Consider the following 19,629-nt stretch of genomic DNA (forward strand, 5'->3'; position numbering starts at 1 on the left):
AATGCGACCTATGAGTGCTAACTGAACAGTTTAAGCCATCTAAAGCCAAGAAAGTAATTAAAGGGACTAAAATTTAAATGCAAATGCTGTATAAACTGCCAACCACCTGGTGTGCCATCTGATCAAAGCCACCTTGTCCAGGCAGCAATCGCAGCACAAAACACCTGGTCCAAAGAAAATTCTGGAAGAAACCTTTAAAATAAACTCTGCTAATTGATCTCTGGCAGATGGTTTACATTAAATTGTGGCTGTTGTCAGAAATGAAGCAGAAAAAAGTGCCAGCTAGAGAGGAATGCAGGTGGTACATGTTGCATGTCGATGACTAAGTTCTCTGACCTTGTTGCCATGGACTTTTATGCACTGCCTTTGCTAATGGTCAACCACAGAAAAAAAACATTAAAACATCTTTACAATTAGAGTGGAAAATGTGACCATAAGCTGAATAAAATGAAATTATTAGAACAATGAGCCTCACCACTTTTTTATGGAGCTCTCTTCTTGTAAAGTGTATTTCTGCTTCCCCATCATTCAGTGATGCTACATATTAACTCACTTTGTTTCCATGTTCTCTCATAAATGCCTCTCTCACTGAAATAGTGTGTGGTTTGTGGTTTGTGAAAGTTTTTTGTGATTTTGCGATTTCTGGTGGTTTAGTCACTTCAGCTTTAAACATCTCGGAGCACCGTTCAACACACCCATCCAAAAATAGTAACAATATGGCATATATGCAAACCAAGACATTTCCGCCCACTTTAACCTACAGAAGTTAAATATTGGAACCCACCTGGTGGCAGATGAACAAATATGGCCGACGCCATCCCATCTACCCCCTGAAACACAAACAAGTGGCAAAAATACTCATTTCTACCCAGTTTTACATATTGATATTTAAAATATGACTAACACTGTCTGATACCAATGCTGATTGCTTTATTGAAGAGTTTCAGACATGGACCTTTTCTGGAAATCAAAATATGTCCAGAGTTTTGGACAGATTTTATAATTTAATAAAACCAGTCAAAGATACTAATTAATGAGGCCTTGGAGATGTTTGATGATTAAAAAGGTTTGAGTTATTCCACAACAGACAACATTAGACTTGAAAAGACGTGCAACTGGCAAAAAAAAAATGCTACAAGGAAAAGTTGATTTGATAAAACAAAACCAGTTACTTTTTATAGTTAATTGATTAGATTTTTTTGTAATGAAAGTAGTAAAAAAAAACTAAACAGAAAAACAAGTTGAGATTTAGGTGCTATTTATGAGCTGTTAAATATCTTGGTTACATTTGATAAAAGTCAACTGAATCATTTTAAAGGTATTCCAACAGAAATAATCTACAGTACAACATCTATTTTAATGCACCATGATGTAATTATGGAGGCAGAAAAACAACAGAGCAGAACAGAGGATAAAGAGAAAATCCATCTGAGTGGTGGAACAACACAACTCCAGTGTTCAATAAGTCTGTAATCAAATTGGTGTGTGGTTCCAGGGCAGACGTCTTGCCAGTATCTGCACTTTCACATGAACAATTTACACCCAAACCCGATTTATCAAATATTAAAATTCAATTATGTCCCACACAGCCTTTTTTCTCCGCTTTGCATTTTTGATCTGAGTCTAGAATTGAAAAAGTGGAAAAAGTTTTTTTTCTCATTTCATATCAGATTCAAAGACAAATAACCAAATAACTATATTTTCAGTTTTGGATTTTAATCCCATCCATCGATGGTCTACAGCTGCTTATTCAAGAGTAATTAAAAATTGCATATGTCTCAAATACAAAAAAAAGTTTTGTATCAAGTCCATTGTTGAAAGTGCTTAAATTCTGGCAGATGACGACCTATTATATTGTTAGCAATTGGCGTTTATCATAGTTTGGTGGTGTCTTTTTTTCTATACGGTCCTCTGAAAAGTGATGAGTTTTAATAGGGTGTTGGAATAAATGTATATGTTATCTCATCTTTATAAGTGTGTGTGTATTTAGAATTTCTTGTGTAGACTATGCTGTTTTACAGAAACTGACTGCGCGTGACTTAAGGAGATAACTGACAGCAACAAACTGCTCGTGACTGGAGGAGACAACTGTCAGCATTGATGGCACCCTCAAGTGAATCTGCAACAGCGCTGAAAAGGAGAAATGCAGAGGGGGTCGTTTCCCCTCTGACCCCTCAGACCGTTTCCTATAGAATATTATGTTAGGAGTTCATTGTGCGATATGAAGCAAGCTTGAATTGGTTTCAGTTGGTGTGTTTCCCCCTACCCCCTTTAGTAACTGAACCTCATGTAACTAGGGCGTTCCTAAACTAAATAAAAAGCCTGGAGAGCGGAGACTGCTTCAGAGTTGGGTTGGAGGATTGTAACTGAGCAGTCTCCGAGCAACTCTCCTTGCAAGTATACAACTCATATTTGTCTGTGTCTCTTTATTGCAGATTGGTGAACAAATGTAAGGTTTTAGACCTAACATAGGGAAATTTTCCTGTAACAAGAAAAAGCTGCAAACTTTGCAAAACAGAATTTGTGTCGCTGCCAAACTAGGCCATTATATATTTAGGAAAACAAATTTGTCATGAACATTGGACAAAATAAAAGGAGATATTAAAGAAACAATCTGAAATACAAATTACAAGGCAAGCAGAATGCCTACAACACACAACTAATTATACTAACCAGATTTTTGTTTTATTGTTATTGCTATGTTAGCAATCAGAATTGAAATACACTAGATGATTGGTTCACCACCGTAACTATGCAAAATATAGGAATTAAACTCATAAACGCACATTACATTAACATTAACTAAACCTCACTATTCCTTTGTGTTTATCAAGTTACAGTCATGCCAATATAAACTACACAACATCTGATTATTACACCTAAATCCCACATACACATAATCACTTTATTAAGCAGCAAGCAGCTTTCATAAAGTAGGGAAATGAGCTTTACCTTTAAACTGCGTTCTGAAGTTAAATACAATTTTTTGCCAAATCCCTGCATGCTTTTAGCTCATTTTCTTCAATTACTGAGCGATTACTGTATATCCATAATTAGGCGATTAAAACGTAATGAGGAGTTCAAATGAAACAGTGCGTTATAAAATTATGTCTTAATACCTTTAGGACGTTCCCTAAAAGTTTAGACAGTTTAATTAGAGCTGTAAAGTTTAATGAAAAGCAGCACATAAAAAGTGGCTACAGAGGAGGAGTCCGGGTGGTAAATTAATGAAGAATCACCGAAAGTTAAACATTGAGGGGATAGCAGCTTTTTGTAGAGGTTTAAATTATTTTAGTTTAAAATAAAAAAAAATTACTCTACGTTTTTTGTACTCTACTGAAGTTAATCAATTATTAATGTTCTGCACCTGTTGGGTTAATTAACTCACCTGTTGCTGTGGAATTTTCTTGGCCAAAACGCTGCTTTTGTAACCTCTTTTCCATCTTTTTCCTCATAAATGGAGGCTAAAGTTTATCGAAGAAACTCCCCAAAACACTATTAACTATTTTACTATAAGCACTTGTGTAAACAAACACTCAACGCCACTTTTACTGGCGAAAACAAAGAGACGATGCTAACCATATGCTAACAGGTGTTCTGGTCCACTCGTGATTCTTTTGAGTATTGCGCATGCGCAGGCGAAAAAAATGGAAATGTTTTTTTTTTTTTTTAACTGCAGTTTGGATCCAACAATAGCTGCTGGAGATAATTTAGCTGAATTGTTAATTAAATTAATTAAGTTGGTTTCACAGTAATTCGTCTCCTGCCCATACTCCAGTTCAGTAGGTGGCGGAAGTGCACCTTCATAACTGGGTCAACCTCCATAAAACATACGAAGAAGAACGACAACAATGGCGGTTGGGATAGTTAGGAAATCTAGATAAATGTCCAGTTGGACTTTCTCTCGATGTTTTTCTTAATGCTCGAAATGATTTGGGAATTGCCTTTTCACAACTGTTGCTGTTTGTTCGTAAAATTAGCTAAGAAATAACCGAAATTACAAACATCTCAGTAGAAGCTGTTCCATAGACTGATACGTTTTTTAGGCTGGACTGGTGTTTATTAAAATAAATCCAGAAAAATAAATTGAGTAAAAATTCATTGTGATCCAAAATGGTGCAATGAGAGTTATTTTGAAATAACTCTTCAACTTCCTAAAGGTTAAATGCAGAACAGATATTTTTAAGTCCTTCTTAGACGAAAAATCATCCCACGTTGTCTGAAAGAATTCCCTAGATTCATGTGTTCAAAAGAGCTCTTTGCTCCCAGAAAGCAGGCTTACTTTAGCTTCCTAGAAGAGTATGAATGATTTCCTCTTAATAGTCTCCTCTCTTGAGGGTTCAGCTCCCCGTTTGTCTTCAAAAAATGTCTTACTTCTTGTTGACATTGATTCTGACCTTTTTTTATATAATTAGATAGAGTATTGCTGTGTAATTGGATTTATATCTCAAAATATATGGAACTGAATTGATTTGGACTGAACTTGGGTTAACCTAAGTTTTGTGCGTTTTTTCAGACTTTGCATTCTATAAATAAACTGGATAAATTTTAATTTAAGTGACATGCACAATCAATAACACCAACATTTACTATGGATCTTAGAGTCTTTCAGTATGCTGCTTGTCGCATACTGATTTTAAAAGCTGTTATGAGTTTTTTTTCCATCACTTGAACTTTCATCTGGGTTCAGCCAGTTGCAGGAACACCAAAGCCCTCATTAAAAGCAAAGAAAGTTTAAAGATAATCTGTGCTTCTGCATCCAACACACACTCTTTCACACATTGTCTGTCGATCAGTCTTTTTCCCAAATCAAATTTGCTGTGGTCCCAGACAGCTGCAGGGTTTGCAGGTTTCTTTGCAGCTTAATTAAGCAAATCTTGCTTTTTTCCCCCACTGCGGTAATGAGCGTAGTTTTACAGAGATTAAACAATCTCCTGGGTTCAAAGTTAAGCCTAATGCTTTAGTAATATTATCTGCTTTCATCTATCCAAATAACTTTCCATCCACAGAATTAATAGATCCAGATTTTCATTCTTTTTTGTTTCCCTTTTTAATTTGGAAGGTAATAACACTTTAATGCTACACTGAAATACGCTTCTTTATGTAGACATTTAGAGAATGTAATCACTCACCTCCTTTAGAGTTCATTTATTTTAAATCCTGTTCTAGGAAAGCGGTCATAATGTAGTCCATACTTTGAGGCTTCACACATTAATGACCTCAGAAACACAATGTGAAAGCAGCTTATATACATTTTTGAGACTTTAGTGCGTTTATTATGGCCTTCCCTACAAATACGTTTGTTTTGAAATCGAGGTTTTCTCTTCATTTCACAGCCCCTGGATTTAAGCAAACAGGAAAGCCGGGACTTGTTAAAAAGTAATTGGTGTCTGTGGGATTTCTTAACGCCATTTCAGGGAACTCACAGTAGTTTACAAAAGAAATTAATGTGCTCTCTTTTTGTTATTCCAAATCTCAATAAATCAAAGAATACTTTAGAGGGTGTCACCTGACTGCACCAATACAGTGTGATGAAACTGGACTAGTTGCAGTTTAGCTGTCGTGGAAAATTATGACCTTGCCAATTAAAATGACGATGCATATTTTGACCAGATGCAGGTGTTTTTTCAAAAGGTAAATTAGTCAAATGTGCAGATTTGCTCCAACTTGCAGTAAAATACAGAACCAATTCCGTAAGCACACAGCTTTGGAGATCCTTTCCAATTCAAAGTTTTATAAACCAGATCTGATCAGCTTTTGAGCAGACTAATGAGGTCCACCAGGACCTGAACTGTAAAAAAAAAAAAAAAAAAAAGAGGGTGTAAAGTGCTACCCTCTGCTGGTTATGATGCAAGAAATATACTGAAGATAAAGTTCTGGTCTTATACCAACCATATACTCAGACTCAACTTGTCAAAAAGTCAACATTTCACATTAGTGGATTGCTGATATTCGCTGGGCTCTTTGAAAAATGATCTTCAAGAGACCAAACTTTTTAACCAATAAATTATGCATTTATTTAATTTTAAACCAAACAGCCCAGATATGAGAATAAATGGAGAAGAGAAAGAGGGAAAAGATGAATCAGGACATCCTTCAAACTCAGTGTTTACTAAAAGATTTTGTACAAACCAATTTTACCCAAACAGCACTGAGCTCTCTTCATAACGTCAGACCAGAGTTCAGAGAATATGACGGCCATGTAAGAAGGTATGGTTTGTGTCCTTTGAACATAACTGTGGTGGGAAATGCAACGATAAAACCAGCCATATGTCCTTTAACCTTTTGAAAACTTTCTTAAATATTCAGATTTCATATGCATTTTGTTTGTGTTTGCTAAATGGATTGTAATTTCTTGTAGGAGACATTTAAAACATATGGACAATAACAGAGCTTATCCATAATCAGCCCGAGACTCACACTGAAACTCTTTGTACCATCATAAAACACAGAAGGCGTTTAAATGTACAAACACCTTTCAACAAAGGGCATATACTGCAAACAAGACACGTTTTATCATCCAATTCCTTCTCCCTCTTAAACATTAAATAGGACACTTAAGCTGCTTCTCCTTCCTTGGAACGACAAAGCAGCTGAGGATTAACCTGAATCTGCTACAGTGAGGCAGACGTAGTGCAGGACTCAGAGCGCGAGGAGGAAATCCCTTCACCAGAGCATGTTAGTCACGGTGAGGCTCCACCCTGATGCAGACAGCACTGGGTAAACACTCTCCATCAACAAACCGCTGGAAGGGACAGTCAGGGGACACATCACTGCGTTACACGAGAAAAATGCAAGAAAACCGACAAGAAACACCAGCAGGGAGGCAACAAAACGGCTTTAATGTTGCATAATTACCAGAACAATCTTCTGTCATATAGGCAAAGATGATGTAGTGAAATTATTTGAAGCGACGTCAAAAATAAATCAGTGATACATAAGTCTATTCTGCAATGTTAACTGAATTAAACACAGCTGGCATTGTCTGCAAAAAGTAAAAAACGTAAACATAAAATGTACATATTTAGCTACAAGCTCTTTGAAAAGTGACTTTAAGGATTGCGATGGCAGAAAAACAGTTAAGTTGATGTCAAAAGCTGTAGGCGTCCTCCTGTATCTCTCCCAGCAGTTCGTCCAGGTCGTCATCTGCAAACAAACAGCAGACACAGCACTGCAACAGTGTTTCCTGGAATTAAATAATTGAAGGAAAAAAAAAAAGGTTTTCTTGTCTGCTCATAAAGTGCAGCGACTGCTGTTAAAGATGAGCGTTGATATTTTGGCTTGAAGGTTGTGACATTCAAAGGTTACTGGATGTACAGTACCTTCTCACACAAATGCTTTTTTATAGGCAGCAACATATTCAGTGATTGTGATGAAACAACCCCATGTGTGAGCCTGCAGGCGTGAGATGGAGGGCAAAACATGCCTGACAACAGAACAAATTCTGCACACCTGAATCCACACAGAGACATCATGAAACCTGCAGGCTGTGCATCGATGAGGAGAAGCAACAGGCCAATGGGAACATCCAGGTTTAGCTTAATTATTGGAGCAATGCAGGTAAATTAATCACCTTACACCTGGAAATCCAGCATATTAATTAGACTGCACAATACATTTCTCATATATGATCAATATTGGAGAAATGTTGCAAAGGTTTGAAGTGTGATAGCTGTTGCCTGTTTATACCAAGTATAAAGTCTTTGCATACAGACGCAACATTCAGCTTGGTGGATGAAGTGTTGCTACTTTTTAGGAGCAGCACAAATATATTTATATATAAAATAGATTTTAACATTTAAAAAATGTTTAATGGAATTAATCACATTTTATGTTTTTCCTCAACAAAAATCCAGAGGCAGAACCTTTGGGTTGTGTTTCTCACTGGCTCAGGTTACACAGCTCTACATTATGATGTCACCAGGTGACTCTGAATTCGTCCAATCACTGAACAGATGCTTAGAGCAGATAAATGTGTGGATGTGCCAAAAATTGCTCCAGCTGAACAGAAACAAAACTGAAGCTATTGTCTTTGGACCTAAAGAGGAACGACCTGGAGTCAACTCACAGCTTCAGCTATTACAGCTGGAAACTAGAGATCAGGAAATCTGGGTCTGAACCTTCAGAGTCACATAAAGACAGTTACAAAGTCGGCCTTCTATCACCTGAAGAACATCTCCAGGACTGGAGGACAACGTCTCAGCAAGATCTGGAGAAACTCATCCATCCGCTTATCTTTAGTCGCATTGATTACTGCAACAGTTTCTTTACAGGTGTGACTTAACAAAAAAATCGATCAGATCCAGAACGCTGCTGCTGGTGTTCTGACTAAAACCAGGAAGGGAGAGCACATCACCCAGTTCTACACTGGCTTCCTGTAGCTCAGAGAATAAACTTTAAAGTATCACACCAAAGTAACTTTTTGTCTTTAGTTGTTGGTGACCTAGAGAATCATGTTTAGGCAGAAATCACCGAAAATTTCTGTTTTCCACCCATAACTCAGAGTTTCGTAATCTGTATCCAACCTGCGTCCCAGACTTGTTCCTGCTGTGCTGGATTCCTGCTGCCGTTAACCGATTTGTTCCCCTGACTGAGCCTTTGCACTCGAGGGGCCTCGCCTCCCTCCGCGCGCCCTTTGTCCTGTTTCCCTTCGTCATCCTCTTCGTCAAACTCCAGCTGCATCCGAGACACCGGCTCCCGAGGGACGCCTGGAGCCGGGGCCGCCGATGACACCGTCGGCTCCTGCGGGAGGCGAACAAACGGGGTTTAAAAGCCTGCGAGGAAGGTTTTAAGACAACATTTTATGGGTTTGCTGTGGTTCCCGTCCCCAGCTGGCACTCACCAAGACAAACGGGGGGAGCTGAGTGGACAGGCTGACCCCAGCAGGAGAGTAGATCCGCAGCAGGTTGTTGGGCGTCACGTTCAGGTAGTGGTTGCGGTGGGATGGAGAGAAAACACCCACCTGTTCACCAAAACAAAGCCAAACTGATTGTTAACAGCTGCGATCAGTTCCGGGTCAGGCATATGAAGCGTTTTCTAACGAGTCTCACCTGCTTGAGGAGCAGCACAGCTCCGGCTTTTAACTCCTCACATCTTTCTTCTAAGAGACGCCGATGCACCGTTCCCTGAATCTCCCCTTTAGCCACAAATCAGAAGAGATGAAAAGAAGTTTATGATCAAAAAAAGAGAAAAATTTGCTGCCGTCGCTTTGATAGAGGCAGCAGCTTTAAATCAAACAAAGAAATTAATAAATAAATGGAGGAATTTCAAACGCAATCGTCTCCCATTTGTAAAGCAAAGCAAAGATCTTTTTTCTTCAAACAAAATGCGTTTAGTAGACGTGTTTACATTCACAACTAGTGACAAAGATTACTTTTGATATGTCAAATTGGAGGGAGGAAGGGGAATCAGATTTGAACCAAATATATCAGAGATCAGAGCTGATCAAGAGAAAATGAGCTAAATCTGATCACTGATGTCTTTTTTTTTTAATTCACCAATTAGTGCGTATGCAACAAGCAAACATTACAAACTGACAAAAAGCAAGGAGGCGTATTGATCTACAAAACAATTAACCAGATAACAGAATGAGTAGCAGCAATAAAACAAAAAAAATAAGAAAAAAACAAGGAGGTATATTAAAATAAATACATTGAAAACAAAAACGAAACACAGAACGTCATAAAAATTAAATTGATAAACGTGGATTAGAATACGCTTTTTCCTTCTAATCTTTTAATAATAATTTAAATTATTTTCTGTTCTCTGATTAAAACAGCATCAGAGATATATTTGGGAAGAAGCGGAAAACAAATGGAGGAAAAGAAAACAAACAAGTAGAAATAAAAGTATATCCCAGAATAAAGAATAACTTTAAAAAAAACACACTTACTAAGAAAAGAAAATTTAAATGCTTTTTATGTGTCCTTAAAGAATGTACGTATTGTTTAGTCAACCCCAGCTTTTCTCTTTATTTAGAAAATACATCTGAACTCAAAGTTTACATACGACTGATAAAAAGAAACGCCATCTTTTCTGAAAAACAAAAAAAAGGAGCAAACTTCTTGTTATAGGTCAGTTAATTATTTCTATTTTCTAAATGCCACAACGATGAGAAACTTCTGGTTTCAGCTGTAAAGATGAGATGAGAACAAATCCTAAACCAGGTGCAAAAAGATAACAGCTACAAGAAGCCAAAATAAATCTATCCTACCGTTCAACCAAGCCGCAACACAACTATTAAACTTGATAAACAGGGATGAATTTAAGGAGGAAAAACAAAAAGAGAATTTCATGCATTAAAACAAGAAAAGTTCAGAAAAACAGTCTGACAAATTGTTTCTGGCCTTTACAATAAGTGCTGCTGACAGCTTTTCACAGCGGGACATTTTCAATTCAACGTTTGCTCTAAAATGAGGATTTTCTTTGAAAACGGACGTGTGGAAATACCTTTTTGAAACACTTCAGCTCCTCAATGACTGAGAATTTTACAGCCATGCATAGATACTGCAAACCCACCAGACTGAGGAGAGAGACGGGATCTCAGGAATATGAAGGAGCAGCTGCTCTCCTGCTGGGAAAGCTCAGGAAGATTTGCCTTTTCACCGGCTGATCTCTCTCAGATTGTACTTCTCTTGGCTGCTGGGTGGAAAATCTCAGCAAAAACCCAGAGCAAGTGGGGTGGACATTTGGATTTCCTCCAGCCACCCTGAAGAAAATGTTTTACAGCACTTCAGGAACGACAAAACTGTCCCTTTAAATATCAACTCCAGAGAAAAATAACAGCAGGGCAATGATTGGAGGTCATAACAGTGTGCTTAAAGTTTACAGCAAGAAGCACAGCTTCCCCACATCATGACACCGCCGCCACCATGTCTGATATTATAAAATATTAGTTGAATCCAAATGTAGCAGTTGATGTTGGAAGCCTGTTTTAAGCCGCTGATGCGTCCTTTGTTTTAGATCAGCGGTGTCAAATTCATTTTGGGTCAAATCAAGGTCCTGGATGCTCTTAAAGGGCCAGTTGTCCCTGAATGTTTTGATAAAAACTGTTAAAATATCAATAAATTCTTAAACTTAAATAATATTATTATTATTACTTTTCAGTTCCTCCAGGATTTTGTGATACTTTGTCATTTTTAGCAAAAAATCTAATTGCTTGTGATACTAATTTGGAAATATTTGCACTTATTTATGATGGTAGCTTTTTATTACTCAAAGTATAGATGATTGACTATAACCTGACATAAATTAAGACTGAGGCAGCTGTTCAGTAAGAAAGTTTTTCGACAATTTGAGAAAAATCTGCCATAAACTCCCAATTATGAATTAGCGCTAAAAAGTGCAGGGATTTGTTGATTTTATGTGAATTTCCACAATAATTCTCAAGAAACTGGAGGGACTGGCGGATATAATTTAGCAGTAGACAGATAAAAACTGTTTGGTGTTATATTATGATTGATAACATAATATTTAACCACACTCGGTGTTCAGTCTAGAATCTGGAAGGCCACATAAAAATCTACAGCGGGCCAGATTTGGCCCACGGACCTCGAGTTTGACATGTGCGATAAAGGAATGCTGTGTTATTGCATTTCAGGCAGTAAAATGCTTTTATTTTAAAAGGAATTCATTTGTTTATTTGCATCTTTAATAAACAAATGAATTAGGAATCTAACATTGTTTAAAAGTGGCTTAGGTGGTTAAATAAAATAAAAAATCTAAAGAATGTGCCAATTTTTATCTGATTAATCATCAGAATAATCCTCATTTTCAGCCCAACTCTAAATTTCTTTTAGCCTACTTCATGTCGTCACGCTGGTTCTACCTGAGGATTTCTGGATGTAATCAGGCCTCAGTTAATCCATGAAGTCATAATTTCAAAATTGCATTGTGTTTTTACCTGGGTTACATTTGTCTGATATTAAAACACAAAAACAAAATTTAAGCGCGTCAAAGCAAAACAAAAATCTGAAAAAAATACTCTCTCAACATTTCTTTTTTTCTCATACTTTAACTTCATTGACCTACACAAGCTGCTACTTTCCACTTCCACAATGAAACTTTGTGCAGCTGAAGGCGCCGAGATGTTATTTAGTTGAAAACTGAGAATTACATTCCTACTATTAGAAATCAGATTGTAGGAGTGAGAAAATGTTGCAGCTCTTCTGGAAACAGGCTGCAGAGCTTCCAGTGGGCGGGAGGCTCATTACGGAGAGGAACAGTCACTCCTGGTGTCAGAAGCACCTAATACCCACCCACCACCGACTCCGGTCCACTATAACTGAATCACTAATAGGCACTTAAGTCCAGAGCTGAAAAACATCCACTCTTGCTGATAATCAGCTCCGCCGTATGCGGCAGCGCTCAGGAGCCCATGGCAACAGACTCTGCGTCGGATCAGAAGACGGAGTCATACGGAGCAGGAGAGGGGACAAGTTCAGGACATCAGGAAGCTTCCCGCTGCAGACGCGGGACACGTGTGGACTGGCCTGCGTGTGCCCTGCATGCATGAGTGTGTGTGCAGCCAAGCTTGTTATAGCAGCTGAACTTCTGCTGTCAGTGCCACGTGGAGCGAGGCCAATGCTCCAAGAGCAAATGTCAAAAGTGGGGGGGAAAAAAAGGGAAAAAACATTTCGCTGCTCTCCCTGTGGGTTGAAATCTCTCTCTTTTTTATTTCTTTAAACCGGAATGAGTGTTTTTTAGTGTTTCTCCAGATTCAACAACCCCCAAAAGAACATGTTTCACATTTCATGTAAACTCCTGATGTGATTTATAATAGGTTTGGTAACACTTTATTAGAAGCGGTGTGACATGACACTGACTTAAACCTGACATAACAACGGTCATGAACATGAAGGAGTCTTCATGAATGTTTACGACGGTTATGAAGTGTCATTTGGTACATAATGACACTTTTAATGCAAAGTTGACTCTTTTAATGTAAGTTCTAATGCAACTTGGTATAAACAGGTAATTATTTACAAAATAATGCTAAGTTGACACTTTTAATGCACTTGTAATGAAACGTTTAATGCAAATTTGCATTAAAAGGCTCATTATTTACTAAATGACTTCATGAAAACTCCTTCATGTTTATAACAGGTGTTATATCATGTTTATAACAGTGTAATGTCATGTTTATAACAGGTGTTATATCATGTTTAGAACAGCGTAATGTCAGTCTTATGCACACAAATAAAATGTTTCCGTGTGTTTTACCTGTTGGGTCTTTAAACACGGCCTTCGCGTCGGCGTTCGTGTGGATGATGCTCTTCAGCAGAACGCCCATGTTGGGCACTTTGTTTCTGGGTAGCTGTTTTAGAGCAGCCTGATTGGACAAGAAGAAAATCAAACATTTTAGCTTTTTTTCCCCCTTAAGGCTTTGAAAGGAAGGCAGGTTCATGTTTCCTGTTCCCGCACTGTAAATACTGCAGCATATGTATTGTACAACCCTAAAAAGGCTTTTAGAAACCAGGATAATTCAAATTTGAGTTATGTTTACTGTATGTTTAGTTTACCGTCGTCATGATAAATTCCAGTTAAGGATGTTTAAAAGTGTTTGCAATGTCAGGGATTGTTTCATTCACTGTTTGTTCAATGAAACCATCAATAAATCTGAAGATAAGATCAAATGCAGTTTATATAAATCACATTTCTTTATGTGTCCAAAGGAGGCTGGTCAGAAATAAGAATGTTTTTACAGAGCAGCATTTGTGTTTGTGGGGCTATTATTGCTGTAAAACAGTCGCAGTCACGTAATTTACATAATAAACAGTTAAAAAAGCTTTTTAACTAACACAATTAGTCAACAACAGATTATGTAGGTTTGGGGATTTATTGCATTGTTTATTATTAATTAGAATTTTAATTTATTGTAATCATGATCAATTTCAGTTACTGAAGAAAAATAAAAAATGATGATCAGAAATTTTATTTTTGCTATTTTCTTCACCGTTTGTTCCATGAGAGAATCAATAAATTTGAAAATATGACAGTTTAGAATAAAATAAATCCCACTTTTTTCAGTAAATACAGTATAAATGGGAATAATTTTTAAGAGAAATATTTATATTTGTGGCGCTACGAATGCTGTGACATGCAGTCACAGCCTAAAAAATAATGAATGGGGTTTATTTTAGTGCCACAAAGTATTGGAATAGTCAGTATCGCCCATACCTAATATGATATTATTGCTCAATAGGCAGCTAAAATGCCTTTGTTAGATTAAATAGTGGCATCAAAGTTCATGCCGTTTGTTAAGATATAAAAAGTGACAGCAGATTTCTCACCTGCCGATTAATTAAAGCAGCTGAAATTATTTTGGGTTCTCGTAATTCCCTTCCTTGATCAGAGCCAAGACACCTTTGTAAGCTGAGAAGCGTGTGATTGATTTGACTCAACATTTCCTCTCGCAGCAGCTCTCAGGTGCCGCTGCGGCTTTATTTACTTCATATTTACGCCGAGAGGTTTTGTCAGTGTGACAAATTGTTTGCGAGGAAAACCGGCCCTTTAATTCCTCCTGCTTTCATCTCCTAAAACAGATCCAGCGAGTGAGCCTCTTAATCACCTCGCCCTTAAATATCACCGCTTTCACTGTTGATTCATTAACACAAACAGCAGCTATAAGGACGTCCGGATAGAAATTTGCAGATCTGAACAGGATTTACCGCTGGGATGATCCTCTCTTTCCACTTCATTAGATGGAACAAGCTCAAGCTGCGCGCTAATTTGCTCAGTGATGCAAACACAGATTTTGGGAAGCTGATATTATTGTGAGGAGCTTAACCTCATCAAGCTCAGCCGGCGTCCTCCCAGTGACTCTGTACTCGCATGTGAACGGAGCACGAGGGCCGCTGCAGAGGCCAACGTGTGCGCTCAGACTCACAGACGCCGCCTCCAGTGGTTCCTGCCCACACAGGGAACCGAGCCGCAGCAGAGTCCCTATTAGTGTGACTGATTAGTGATCATACTTTTTATAATCATAAAACACCTCAAGAGCCGCGCCGCCGTTTGTCTTGATTATGCCAATAGACCCCCAGCAGTCACACAGGCTGTTATTACAGATGATGAATCATTGTTAAAAAGCGCTTGACCTAAATACTCAGCAGCACCGACGCGAAAGTGCGGGAGTGCGCTACCTTTCGGAGCACCATGACGACGCTGTAGGTGTGCAGGAAGCACGACGGATTCCTCTCATCCAGTCCCATCTCAGCCTTCATCGCCGCCCAGGCGCGGCCGCTGAACTCCTCTTCCTCAGACTGTGAGCTGGAGCACTGAAACGACAGAGGGGACGGCGTCCTTAATGCTGCTACGCATTCAGCGCCTTTCAGAAGTATTTGTAAATCTGTAAAGTTTTCCAACTTTCAGACAGTGTAGACCAACACAAAGAGGTGCAAAACTGTTAAAGGTGACCTATTATGCTTCAATGAACAGGTTAGGATGGGTCCATGGGCAACTTGGAACATGTTCATTACAGTTTTTTTGCACAAAATCACTCGTAGGTAATAACAGGATGAGCTACTTCAGGGCCTCCTGTCACTTTAAATCTAAATGAGCTGCTGCTGGCCACGCTCCCCCAACTCAATGTTTACGCTCACACATGAATTTTCACACATGAAATTCATGAATTCACGCTCATCTGTTTACAAACAGATGCACCTCTGTTTACAAACAGTTTGTAAATGCAAACAGATGTGCATTTACATTCTTGCAGCAAGTGGTTTCTGGATGGCAAGTTCCAGCAGACACTGTCCAGCACATGGTGCAGTAAAACCAGCTGATCAAATGTGCTTGGAGCTCAGTCTGGGTTGCTAGGTAACGGGCTGTGCTTTGCCAGGGTTGCTAGGTGACAAGCAGTGCCTGCTGATTTGTGACGTTACATACTGGAGGATTTTGAAATGGCTAATTTTTCAGACACCAAACATTAACTTACTGCCAAAAATCTTTTATTTATTATTTTAAGCGCATGGGCTCTTTCTTTAAGCAGTAGAAACACAAATTGAAGTACAATATGTTCCCTTTTATAGTGTGATATGGATTTGTACATCAGTGTGCAGAGGATTGCAAAGGCTGGTTAGAAGTTCCCCTGTCACCAGTTCCATTTTATTTGCTAATAATATATTAATACTTATTGGGTGAATCTCACTGCAGTAAACCCCCAACTGAGCCAGATATTTGTCGCAGATGCTAAAGAGTTGGAAGCGCCAAAAAGATAGATTAGAAAGAGAGAGAGAGAAGTAAATTGGATTTATCACAACTTATACAGTCAGAATGACCTTGTACTAAAACTGTGGTCCAGTTAATCAGTCAGAATCTAAAAACTGTTTCTGTTCAGAACCACTGGCCTGTGGGACTAAAAATAAATTAAGCAAGATTCTTTTTTTTGTCTTATTATTCTCATTAAACCCCGAGAGCAATATAACTGAAAAATGTTTCCCCTCCATTTGAGTAAACACAGGACAGCCTTGAAGATAGAAGAAAATTAATATTACAAAAATGCATAATGACTCAGCAGTGAAACACAAAGCAGCACTCTTCATTTCATTACAGCTAGAGGCCAAAACTGTACATGGAAATGAAATCTGATTAACCAAACAGAACCAGGAACTGGACTGGTTAGGAAACGGTTAGAGAAAATAAAAAATAAAAATATCAGTTTTGTTTACATCCTCCGTGTTGTAAAGAGGAAGAAAATGTTCTTAATCAGTCAGAAGGGAAAGCCGCCGTCGTGTCGTGCAGAGCGCGGACACGCAGGCTGCCACTGATGATGGGGAAAAACAACAGATCAGCAGCTGTGTCAGAGGAGAAAAACAACTTAAAAGCAGCAATTTCCCAGAATGCAATGAAGGCGTGCAGCAGTAGGTGATAAAGAAAGTTTGACAAACACCCAAAAAAAAAAAAACACATCCAAAGAGACGCAGACTCTAGCAGATTTGAAACAATTTTGATGCTGAATACATTTTTGTTGTGGTTGTTAATCTATGAGGGAAAACGATAAATGATGCAGATCAAACCCAAGCATGACAACCCTAAAAAAAAAAAAAAAAAATCAGAAACAAGTCTGCAGTAGTCACCAGAACTCACTTGCTATTAATCCAGATTATAGCCTAATATTCTTCCATGGCAAACATGAAACATGAGTTTTCATCCTTAACCAATCCACCACTTTTACCATTTCTACCAAATCCAATCTTTTATGGGCAAAATTTGCAGCATTTAACATAAAACCAAGTCAAAACATAGAAGTTTATATTTGTAAGGATTCAAAATCTGTAAAAAGACTCATTAGTGCAGCTCTACTCTGCAGATTTAAGCAGTAAATGACAGAAAGATTGAAAATCTGGCCATGCCTCATTGTAAACACTGACCAAATTATATCTGCTGCAATCATTTCATTTATTTATAAGGCTCTAAAAAGAACATTAATCCAAAAATCAACTTAATTAAAATTCTAAATGGTGTGAGATTTGGGTTTCCTCTAGTGGGAATATTTGCAGGCTGGAGAAAAATGTTTAATTCTGTTAACTTGAGAGAATAGTTTTCACTTTCTGCAACACGAGTTATTTAAAAGTTGTTTGCTTTTTGTATTGACATGTCTGGTGGGTTGCCTGTGGGGTTTTCCTTACCTGACTCGGCAGTCGAGCCGCAGCCCCATGAGAAGGAGTGTTAGGAACGGAAACCACGATCTCGTCCAGATTCTGACCCTGAGGCTGAGAGGAGTGAGAAAAAATAAGCTCATAAGCCTTTAAAAGACAAGTTATGAAAAACAAAAAAAATCAGGAAAGGATCCAACCTGCTGAGGCAGCAGGCCTGCAGGACCAGGGAAGCGTCTCGTTTGGGGCTGGTGCGCCTCGGAGCGCTGCCTCTTCTTGGGAAGTTTGCTGGACGCAGACACCAGCTGGACCAGGCGGTTGGTGAGGACCGGTGTGTGCAGAGGATGTGGGCTCAGGGCGGAGGAGTTCACAGAAGTGGGAGGCCCCGGGGAGACCGTATTAAAGAGAGTCCGAGCCTGAGAGGCGGCTTGCGGAGTCATCCACGGCTTCTGTAGCTGCCGAGGATGGCTGGGAGTCCTGGAAAAGCTGCTGGGTGCCGGGGAAACAGCAGGAATCCTGGAGAAACTGCTAGGTGCCGGGGAAACGGCGGGAATCCTGGAGAAACTGCTGGGTGCCGGGGAAACGGCAGGAATCCTGGAGAAACTGCTGGGTGCCGGGGAAACGGCGGGAATCCTGGAGAAACTGCTGGGTGCCGGGGAAACGGCGGGAATCCTGGAGAAACTGCTGGGTGCCGGGGAAACGGCAGGAATCCTGGAGAAACTGCTGGGTGCCGGGGAAACGGCGGGAATCCTGGAGAAACTGCTGGGAGTCTGTGGAGGAGCTGCAGGGAATGAGGCACGACTGGTACTCGGAGGCTGCAGGTGCGCAGAAGAAAGACTCTGTGGAGCTGCAATAGAATTACAATAGCTAGAAGTGTCCTGCATGCTCCGAGTAGAAGGCGTTTGGATCGTGACATAAGTAGAAGGTCTCAGTGTTTTCACTGAAGACGGAGGCTCAGGTGCTGCAGGCGTAGAAAGTTGCCTTGTTTGGTAGTCACATTCATCCAGGTCTGCCAGGTCAACGTCCCAGTCATCAAAGTCATCCTCAGCTGTGCAGGCTGTGTTAGAGGAAGAGCAGATCTGCCTCAACCCCTGAGCAACAGTTTGTGCAGCACCACTGTGCATGGCGCTCCCTGACACCGCGCCATTGCACAGTTCAGCCAGTTTCTCTCCCGTTGGCTGATGGCACGTTTTCTCCTGGTCTCTGTGAGAAACAGAAGAAGCCCGCAGGCTGCAGGATGACACGGCAGCTGCCGCTTTGGACGGCCCTGCCACCGAGCAGGGGCTCCAGTCTGGCCCCAGCACATCCTGGGACAACGGGAAGCAAACAGAGGTCAGCAGATCACCGAATGGAAAGAGGACACTGTGATAATCAGACATATGAACCAGGTGTGTTACCTCATCATCAAAGTCCTCGTCCAGGCTGAACAGGCCACTCAGTTTGCAGGTCTGTAACACAGAGTCCAACGATTTAACGTCTTCAAAAGCACAAGAAATAACAAGGGATGGATTTAACAGACGTAAAATATCCACTAGCATTGCTGTTAGCTGTTCAGATTGATGGAGTATAACTCACCATGGCACTCAGGGAATATCACGATGAAAGCCGAGTCTGTTGAGTTCAGATAAATACACCAAACTGAAATCGAATGCCATTCAATAAATGACAGATAATAAAAGAGTCGTTTTTCTCCCCAAAACTTCTTTTTTTAAATTACTAAACAGGATCGAACAGAAGGCAACTTTTCCCCAGTTTGCTGCTTTTTGGTACCCCGCCGATACGTTCGAACGCGACGTGCTGACGTAACGAGCACTCACGCATTCAGTTGACGTCGGTCAAGAGCGTTCTCTGTTCCTTAAGGTAGCATCGGTTAGCTATAAAAGCTTAGCTAACATCTAGAGTAGTTTCTGTTCGTATTTAAGCGCAAAATTTTAAGAGCACAGAACTTCTGTCAACAAATAATAAATCTGTGAAAAGCCCATCGTTTACAAATATATAGAGGATAATTTTTTGAATTGTTCGGCATTTCGGAATT

The 19,629-nt window shown here is 39.5% G+C and overlaps 1 protein-coding gene across 1 annotated transcript; it reads right to left on the bottom strand.

Moving 5' to 3' along the window:
• Nucleotides 1–6,819: 6,819 nt before the first annotated feature.
• On the bottom strand, nt 6,820–19,440 carry hrob (homologous recombination factor with OB-fold). Its single transcript, XM_081610230.1, has 10 exons — nt 19,170–19,440; nt 18,992–19,042; nt 17,795–18,901; nt 17,628–17,711; nt 15,141–15,275; nt 13,222–13,330; nt 9,051–9,136; nt 8,843–8,962; nt 8,526–8,742; nt 6,820–7,146 (listed from the first exon to the last, which is right to left on the bottom strand). Exons 1-10 carry the CDS (start codon nt 19,170–19,172, stop codon nt 7,091–7,093), a joined length of 1,968 nt encoding a protein of 655 aa, XP_081466356.1. The 5' UTR covers nt 19,173–19,440; the 3' UTR covers nt 6,820–7,090.
• Between the last annotated feature and the right edge of the window lie 189 nt (nt 19,441–19,629).

Source organism: Poecilia reticulata, chromosome 8, assembly GCF_904066995.2.
Source record: "Poecilia reticulata chromosome 8, P_reticulata-male-v2, whole genome shotgun sequence".
Classification (NCBI taxonomy): domain Eukaryota; kingdom Metazoa; phylum Chordata; class Actinopteri; order Cyprinodontiformes; family Poeciliidae; genus Poecilia; species Poecilia reticulata.

Coding starts and splice junctions, on each gene's coding strand:
- hrob (XM_081610230.1), bottom strand. Junction 17,712..17,794: donor CAGGCCTGCTGCCTCAGCAG/GTTGGATCCTTT, acceptor CACTCCTCTCAG/CCTCAGGGTCAGAATCTGGA. Junction 8,963..9,050: donor CTGTGCTGCTCCTCAAGCAG/GTGAGACTCGTT, acceptor TTTGGTGAACAG/GTGGGTGTTTTCTCTCCATC.